The 8,199-nt window shown below is 47.8% G+C and overlaps 1 protein-coding gene across 3 annotated transcripts in view; it reads left to right on the top strand.

Annotated features, from left to right (window-relative positions):
* Positions 1 to 7,542, top strand: part of LOC102012916 (tripartite motif-containing protein 60) — a 10,684-nt gene extending 3,142 nt beyond the window's left edge. The window contains exons 1-3 of one of the 3 annotated variants that reach the window (XM_013515246.1): positions 433 to 457; positions 2,222 to 2,291; positions 5,554 to 7,542. In XM_013515246.1, coding sequence (XP_013370700.1) covers positions 5,864 to 7,285 — 1,422 coding nt within the window. In that variant the 5' untranslated portion in view covers positions 433 to 457; positions 2,222 to 2,291; positions 5,554 to 5,863 and the 3' untranslated portion in view covers positions 7,286 to 7,542. Of the gene's footprint in view, positions 1 to 432; positions 458 to 2,221; positions 2,292 to 4,991; positions 5,016 to 5,553 lie in introns of those variants that run through there. The other 2 variants (XM_005373589.2, XM_013515248.1) reach the window with 2 other exon arrangements.
* The last annotated feature ends 657 nt before the right edge of the window (positions 7,543 to 8,199 follow it).

Here is an 8,199-nt window from a genome sequence, read left to right as displayed (position 1 = left end):
GCGCGGGGGACGGGAGCGGCGGTGGAGACCCCGCGCGGCGCACAGCGCGCTCCTCCGACGGCCCAGCGCCTCCACGAGGGCTGACTTTTTGCTTCGCTGTTTTTGAGGCGGGGTCTGGCCTTGAGCTCACTTTGTAGCCCAGGCTGGCCTCCAACTTGCTGCGGGATCCTCCTGCCTCAGCCTCCCGATTGCTGGGCGCACCGGCGTGCGCCTCATGCCCGGCCCCTTCTTTTTTGTGGAGGGGTTCTTTTGGAGACAGGGTCTCGCTATGCAGTTCAGGCTGGCCTTGAGCTCACTTTGTAGCCCAGGCTGCTCTCGAACTCCTAACGATCCTCCTGCTTCAGCCTCCCGAGTGCTGGGATTACAGGCGTGCGCCACCGCGACCTTACAGGGGTCTTTTCTGTTTGTTCGTTTGTTTGGTACAGGGAATTGAACTCAGGACCTTGCACTTGGCCAGGTAGGCGCTTATGCCACTGAGCTCTATCGCTGTCTCCTTATGGGGGGCGGCGGGGTGGGGGGGTGTCACAGGTAGAAATTACCCTGTGATTTTTCAAGTGGGCCGACGTGGGCTCAGGCTGGTTGAGAGTGATCTATTATGGTAGTGGCTGAAACCGAAAGCTGGAATCTGCCGTAGATTTCCTGTACTCATCACGTAAAGACATGGGCTCACCCAGAACCTTACATTCCAGGGGATTTGGATATATTAGCTGAAAGATGACCAAAATAAAAAATGTCGCCTGATACATGGTGGGGAGCTAGGCTGGGACTGTATCTAAGTTTTGTTTTCCTTAAAGCAGCAGTTCACACAGTGGTGTGTTCCCTAGGCGAGCAGCATCATTTGGGAACGAATCTCAGCTACTCTGAAGGCCAAAGCAGGTCAGAGGTTTGAGACTAACCTGGGCAATTTACACCTTGTCTCAAAATTTAAAAGGGTTTTTTGTTGTTGTTTTTGCGGTACTGGGAATCGAACTCAGTACCTTGCTCTTTCCATGCAGGCGCTTGTGCCACTGAGGTATATCATCAGCCTTTTTTCCTTAAGACCAGGATATTATGTATTTCAGACTGATTGTGAATTTGCAGTGATCCTCCTGCCTCAGCCTCCTGAGTGCTTGGATTACAGGTGTGTGCTACCACACTCAGCACAAAATAAAAATGTTTTAACTAAATAGGAGAAAAAGAAAATGTGGAGCTGGTGGTGTTGCTCAGTGGTGCTTACCTAACTTGTGCTAGGTTGAGTCCGCGCTACTGAAAAGAAAAAAAAAAGGAAAGAAAACCAGACCTCAATCAGAAACTGGAGATGTGGTCCGACAAGCTTTTACCCCAACTTTCAGGTGTAGGTGATAGAAGCTAAGGCTTAAAGTCTGTTTCCTTATAGCAATAAAGGGCATTGAGTTCCTCTAAGTGGATAAGTGAAAAGGTCGTGTTTGTATTTGAAAATACCAGTTTAGCTACAGGTTCAGTAATTGGTTGGAGGCCCCGCTGTATATCCAGGTGGTAGACGTGGTTAGTTTGCAGTAGAGAAAGCAGTGACGGTGCCTACAGAGCTCTTCTATTCCTGTGCTGGCCTGATTCTGAGAGGTGGAGAAGACTGATTTGCCTGTGTGCTAGGGAAGGGGCAGCACTTAGTGCCTGGAGTATCTGTGATGTCTCTTACACGGTGCTAGAGCCCTTTTTTTGTACATATAAAAGGTATGTATTTTTGTGGCTTTTTTTTTGTTTTTTGGGGTTTTGTTTTTTTTTTTTCCTTTTTTTAGAGACAAAGTCTCGTTCTGCAGTTCAGGCTGGCCTTGAGCTCACTTTGTAGCCCAGGCTGGTTTTGAACTCACAAAGATCCTCCTGCCTCAGCCTCCTGAGTGCTGGGACTACAGGTGTGCACCACCACACCCGACTTCCTGTGTATACTTTGAATCATCTAGATTACTTAAAATAATTGAACGTAGAGCTGGGTGTGGTGGCGCACGTCTGTAATCCCAGCACTTGGAAGGCTGAGGCAGGAGGATCGCTGAGAGTTCGAGACTAGCCTGGGCTACAAAGTGAGTTCAAGGTCAGCCTGAACTGCACAGTGAGACCCTGTCTCAAAAAGACCAAAAAAAAAAAAAAAAAATTGAACGTAATGCCACATAAATTGTATGTAAATCATTGTTGTGCTGTATTACTTAGGACATAATGTGCAAAAAAAAATCTATTCACTAAGAGTGCTTTTTCCCCCCAATGTTTTCAGTCCTAGGTTGTTTGGATCTCCACATTCTGTTCCTGAAGACACGGAGGACTAACTGTACGCATTTGGCAAGGTGTGTGAGTTCTCAGGTTGTATGACACAGTCTTGTAAAACTTTATTGTGCATGTGTGAAATACCGGGGATTGTGACATATCACGTAATGTTTCAATATGTTTATACTTTGGTGCGTAAGAAACAAAAGAAAACTCCAGTTTGGCCAAGTGCATGTGACTAGTTGGGTGGCTCGGGTGGAGGAACCGCAGCCTCCCAGCTCTCAATTTGTATCCTCACTGTTGACATTGCCAAAGTGAACCAGCCCATTTTTCTGCTTCAACATAAGTGGTATAGACATAGAGGGATGGACCCAGTGCTGTGAGAATAAAGAGACCGGGCAGTGCCGCTAATTATTATGCCAGAGACTGCCAAGTAGTATGAAGAGTGGGCAAGCACTTTCAGATTTCTTGTAGGTTCAGCTTGTACAACGTCAGTCCAGGATAGTAACTCCTGGCTTGTGGAGTTATTCTGGTGGTTCATTTAAATCTGTAACTGCGTGGGAAATCATAGCATAGTGCCTGATGCATAGTGAGCTGTACTAGCGAGCACTTCCTTGGCCTTGGTGTCCAAAAAGAGCTAAAGTGAGTGAGGAAAGAAGGAAGGAATAGTCTCAGCAGTAAGTAGTTTATGCAGGAGGAGAGCATGCTGCCTTGTTTTAAAAGCCAAGTGCGTTAGGGGTTCATTCTCAGATGAAGATGATGAAATACAAAGGGCTTTGCATGGTAAGAGGGCGAAATTCTGTCTGTCTTACGCGGCGTTATTGACTGATAGGTTGATTTGGGTTTTTTTGTGACAGGGTCTCACTATTCAGGCTGACTTTGGACTCTGTGTAGCCCAAGCTGGCCTGGAACTTTCGGTCTTCAATCAGCTGGAGTGCTGGGGTTACAAGCATGTGCTGTTAGTACCTGCAGGCTTTTTACTTTGAAACTGATTAAATCTTTACTGTCATTAAAATCTGTCAATGCAGTCGGGCATGGTGGCACATGCCTACAATACCAGGCACTCCAGAGGCCAATGCAGGAAGATCTCAAATTCAAGGGTACCTTGAGCAAGTTAATGAAACTGTCTCAAAATAAAATTTTAAAAAGTTGAGGATGTAGCTGATGTAGTGCTTCCCTGGCAAGTGTGGGGCCCCGAGTTAAATTACGAAGAAGTAGGCTGGGCCTGGTGGTACATGCTTATAATTCCGCACTTGAGGGCCAAGGCAGGAGAATTGGCCTGAGTTCAAGGCCAGCCTGAAGTACATAGTCAAAAATAAAATATAAAGAAGCAGTAGGCACATCTAGAACTTAGATAATATACAAGAGAAGGGTAGAGAAAAAGATTTAAAAGAAACAATAAACAGTGTCAGGTGTGGTGGCACATAGCACACCTGTTCAGTAGGCTGAGGCAGGAGCATCTCATGAATTGCATGGTGAGACAATCAGTGAATCAGTAAATAAATAAAAACAGTAAGAAACATGCAGTATGTAGACCTTGTGTGGACCCATATTCCAGTGTATCTAACAGAAGCCACCTCTGGCCAAGAAAGTAGCCCCATGTTAACTACCATTGGTGTACTATTTTAGTATCAAAAAGTTATTTTTAGTATGAAAAGATTATTTTGTAGGTTAAAGAAATGAGATTTAAGATACTTGCATCTTCACACAGTAAGTAGTTGAACCGGGATTCAAACCTGAGATCTTCATAGTGTTAGGGTTTTCTGTGTCACTGGGGATTGCGCCCAAGAGCTCATGAGTGCCAGGCGTGTGCTCTGACACAAAGCCACATCCCCAGCTCAGTGTATTTCATTTTGAGAGGGTTGCCCCAGGGTGCCCGGCTGGGCTCAGGCTTGCAGCCCTCCTGACTCAGCCTCCTGAGCACACAGGATCATGGGTGTTACCGCTGCACCGGCACTGCTTCCCCTCCCCTGCTGCTGTGACAGCTTTTGCCTGTACAGTCCAAGACATAGTCAAGCCTTGAGTTTGGGTATAACTTACACTGGAAAGCTTCCTCTACCATCACAGCTTTTTGTTTTATCTTTTGCTGACATGAAGGAACAGGCTTTGTAGTAAAAGAACTTTTCGATCACCAAGACAGCCCATTTCACTTGTCAAAACTGTGCATGGTATCATTCATTGTAAGGAGGAGGAAAGAACACAAAGAGTTGAGAAAATGTTTAGTAATAGCAAAGTCTAGTGTACACACTATTAACCTTGCCAGTCTGGAAGGCTGAGGCAGGAAAATTGCAAGTCTGGGGCCAGCCAGGGCAGCTTTGACACAGCAGGGACCCTTTTATATTTGTCAAAATATAAAAGGAAAAACAGGCTGGGGATATAACTCAGCAGCACAGCATTTACCTGGCAAACGTAAGGTTGTGACTTCGATTCCCGGTACCAAAAAGAAAAGAAAAACAGAAAGTGCTGAGGCTATAGCTCAGTGAGAAGGCCCTGGGTTCAATCCCCAGTGCTGGAGGAAATGTCCAAAGAGAGAGGAAGGGAAAGAATATTGCATTCGCGTTTAGATGGCTTGCAAGCTGGATGGAGGAACTCCGTTTGCTTGAACATCTTCTGGTCGGATTCACCAATTGTTACCCTTCTGCTACATTTGTGCTGTGTGCATGCGTGTGTGTATTTGTGTCTTTTTGCTTGTTTGTTTTTTAAAATAGGATCTCCCTCTGTAATTCAGGCTGTCCTTGAGCTCACTTTGTAGCCCAGGCTGGCCTCAACTCATGATGACCTCCTGCTGTCAGCTGGGAATACAGGTGTGTGCCACCACGCCTGGTATATTTTCATTGTTTTTTTTTTTTGTTGTTGTTTGTTTGTTTGTTTGGGTCTTTTTGAGACGGTCTCGCTATGCAGTTCAGCCTGGCCTTGAGCTCACTTTGTAGCCGAGGCTGGCCTCAAGCTTGCAGTGATCCTCCTGCCTCAGCCTCCTGAGTGCTGGGATTACAGGTGTGCGCCACCACGCCCGGCCCATATTTTCACTGTCGAACATCGTGAAAGTGAATTGCGGCCAAAAGGTGGTGTTGCTCTGTGCTTCACTGTGTATCTCCTAAGAACATTTTATTTTTATTTATTTATTTATTTTTTTTGGTACTGAGAGTTGAACTTGGGGCCTCGCATTTGCCAGGCAGGGGCTTGTACTGCTGAGCTGTATCACCGGCCCAAATATTTTATTTTTTGTCTATGGTGATTTTATCGTACCTAATTTAACAGTCAAGATTGTGACTGTGGGGTGAATGTTTTAATACATTAGTGGTTATAGAATCAGCATTTAACTGAAATGCCTTTCTCACACAGGGAGGCTTCCTTGCTTGGACCCGGGGTTGCTGTCTTGAATAAGAAGGCTGTGACCCTGACCTCAGATGACCAAACGGAAGAGCAGCCGCCCAGCTGATGCCTCTGACGAGAAGTAGGCTGTAGGCTCCAGAGTGTTGCTAGGTGCAGGCTTCGAAGCTCAGGCGCAGCAGGCTGAACAGGCTTGCAAAGGCCAGGAGAGCTGAGCGCTGGTTGGTGTTGGAGGGGGCCGAGGAGAGCACCCCTCCTGCTCCTGCTCTGAAGCCAGGCTTGTACAGAAACATTTCCTTGCGTGCTGCCAAGTTCCAGCGCCATGGATCTGGCGGCAGCTTTGGCAGACCTCCAGGCGGAGGCTAGCTGCCCCATCTGCCTAGGGTACCTGAAAAACCCGGTGACAATCTACTGCGGGCATAACTTCTGCCTCGCCTGCATCAGCGAGTCCTGGAAGGATCTGCAGGGCCGTTTCCCCTGCCCTTCTTGCCATCATCTCTGTCCAGAGAAGAAGTTCCAGAACAATTTCCAGCTGGGGAGTTTGACCGAAATGGCGAAACTGCTGCCACTGAGAAGGAGTAAGAGGAAGAGGCAGGAAGACAGCATCGTGTGTGAGAAGCACAAGCAGGTTCTGACCGTCTTCTGCCAGAAGGACATGGAGGTCCTGTGTCCGCAGTGCAGCTTCTCTGCTGACCACCAGCAGCACTACATCTGGCCCATCGAGAAGGCTGCGGTCTATCACAGGGAACGGCTGGAGCGTGAAATCGAGCTCTGGCAGGAGAGAGTGGAACAAGTTGAGAAGGTGATTACTATGCAGACTGGAAAGTCCGTGGAACTCAAGAAAAGGGTAGAGCATAGGAGAGAAGAAATAAAGTCTGAGTTCGAGCAGTTTATGCTGTTCCTTCAAAACGAGCAAGAGGCTGTGCTCAGGCAGTTACAAGACGAAGAGAGGGAGATTTTAGGAAAGCTAAATGCAAACCTGGCAGACGCTTCAGATCACGCCTCTGCGTCCAGGGGCCTGTTACGGGAGATCGAGAGCAAGTACGTGAAGTCGGAGGTTGAACTGCTGGCAAGCGTGAAGAGTATCTACCACAGATACAAGAATCTAAAGTGCCCGGAGATGTTCTCGTTCCAGTTCAAGGAGTACAGTTACCGGCTCCCTCCGCAGTACTCCGGACTCAGCAGGATTGTCAAGCAGTTTCACGTGGACGTAGTCCTAGATCCTGAAACAGCACATCGCAAACTTATCATCTCAGAAGACAGGAAGAGCGTGCGTTACGGAAATACGCAGAAATTGCCTCACAGCCCGGAAAAGTTTTACCTCTGGCCAGCCGTGCTAGGCGCCTCGGCGTACAGCTCCGGCAGGCAGTACTGGGAGGTGGAGGTGCGAAACAAGCCCGAGTGGATCCTGGGCGTCTGCAGCGAGGCTCTGCCCCGGAGGAAGAAGAACCACAGTCAGCCCTTTCTGGTGAAGGACGGGCTGTGGGGCATCGGGCGGTGCAGCAGCACCCGTTACGTTGTGGTCGGCCCGAAGAAAATTAGTCTTCTGCCCAAAGTCCTGCCGACTAAGATTGGCGTTTTCTTAGACTCGGAGATGGGTGAGGTGTCCTTTTACAATCTGAGTGATAGATCTCTCCTGTATACTTTCAGTGATTATTTCCGAGGAGCTCTCTGGCCTTACTTCTACACTGGAACTGAGTCCCGACCCCTTAGAATCTGTACGGTAACAGAAGCTGAAGGATGAGCTATTGGAAGTCTGCTTTTCTCAGCTAGTGAACGTAATGAGCCAGGTATCAAGCCGTTTCAAGTAGATGTAGTCAGTGGGGTTTTTTTTAGTTTTCACTGTAATATGTGTGTCTGTTTGAGCAGTTCTAAAAAAACATAGTACCTACTTGTAGATGAATCAAGGGGGTCCTCCTAGTTCTCAGATAACATGCTTGGGAAATGTATTTGTTAACTGAAAGTATTACTTCAGTAGTTGCCAATAAAACTACATTCACATGTTTCTGTATCACCTTATTTTTCTTTCAAGAACGAAGCCTGGGGGGCTGGGGATTTAGCTCAGTGGCAAAGCGCCTGCCTCGCAAGCGCAAGGTCGTGAGTTCGGTTCCCGGTACCGGAGAAAAACCAAAAAAAAAACCAAACAAACAAGAACGAAGCCTGTAGTAAAGAGAAGCATTCCTGGACATCGGCTGTTTAAAGATGGTCCTTTCCGCTTTCATCTGCTTAACCATGCATTTCTTAGTACTTTTTTTCGCGCTGGGCGTTGGCCCCAGGGCTGCGTGCGCGCTTGGCAGACCCTCTCCCGTTACGTTAGGCTGCGGCCCAGCCCTGCGTAACGCTTTGACTGTGTTGCCTGCGCTGACCAGGTGGCGGCGCTGTTCCCGCCTCCCTCGGTCCTGCGCATGCTCCATTTGGACAGCGTGCGCTCTGCCGCTGTTCCGATGTCATCCTTCGTGCGTTTTAGGGCCAGATCTTGCCTCATAATCTTTAACTTAGTTCCACGTTTTCCTCGGGTTTTCTCTGTAAATGCAGGGATTCACGTCTCTGCAAGTCCGAGACCAAAGAGCACCGCCCTTTGGGTTTGGAATTGTCATTTACATTAATTTGAGAACGGCTGAGGTCTTTTTAACTCTTCCCAGCACTTGGAGTTGAACC

Source organism: Chinchilla lanigera, unplaced genomic scaffold (genome assembly GCF_000276665.1).
Source record: "Chinchilla lanigera isolate Chin_1 unplaced genomic scaffold, ChiLan1.0 scaffold00002, whole genome shotgun sequence".
NCBI classification, from domain to species: domain Eukaryota; kingdom Metazoa; phylum Chordata; class Mammalia; order Rodentia; family Chinchillidae; genus Chinchilla; species Chinchilla lanigera.
This window is presented reverse-complemented; position numbering and strand designations above follow the sequence as displayed.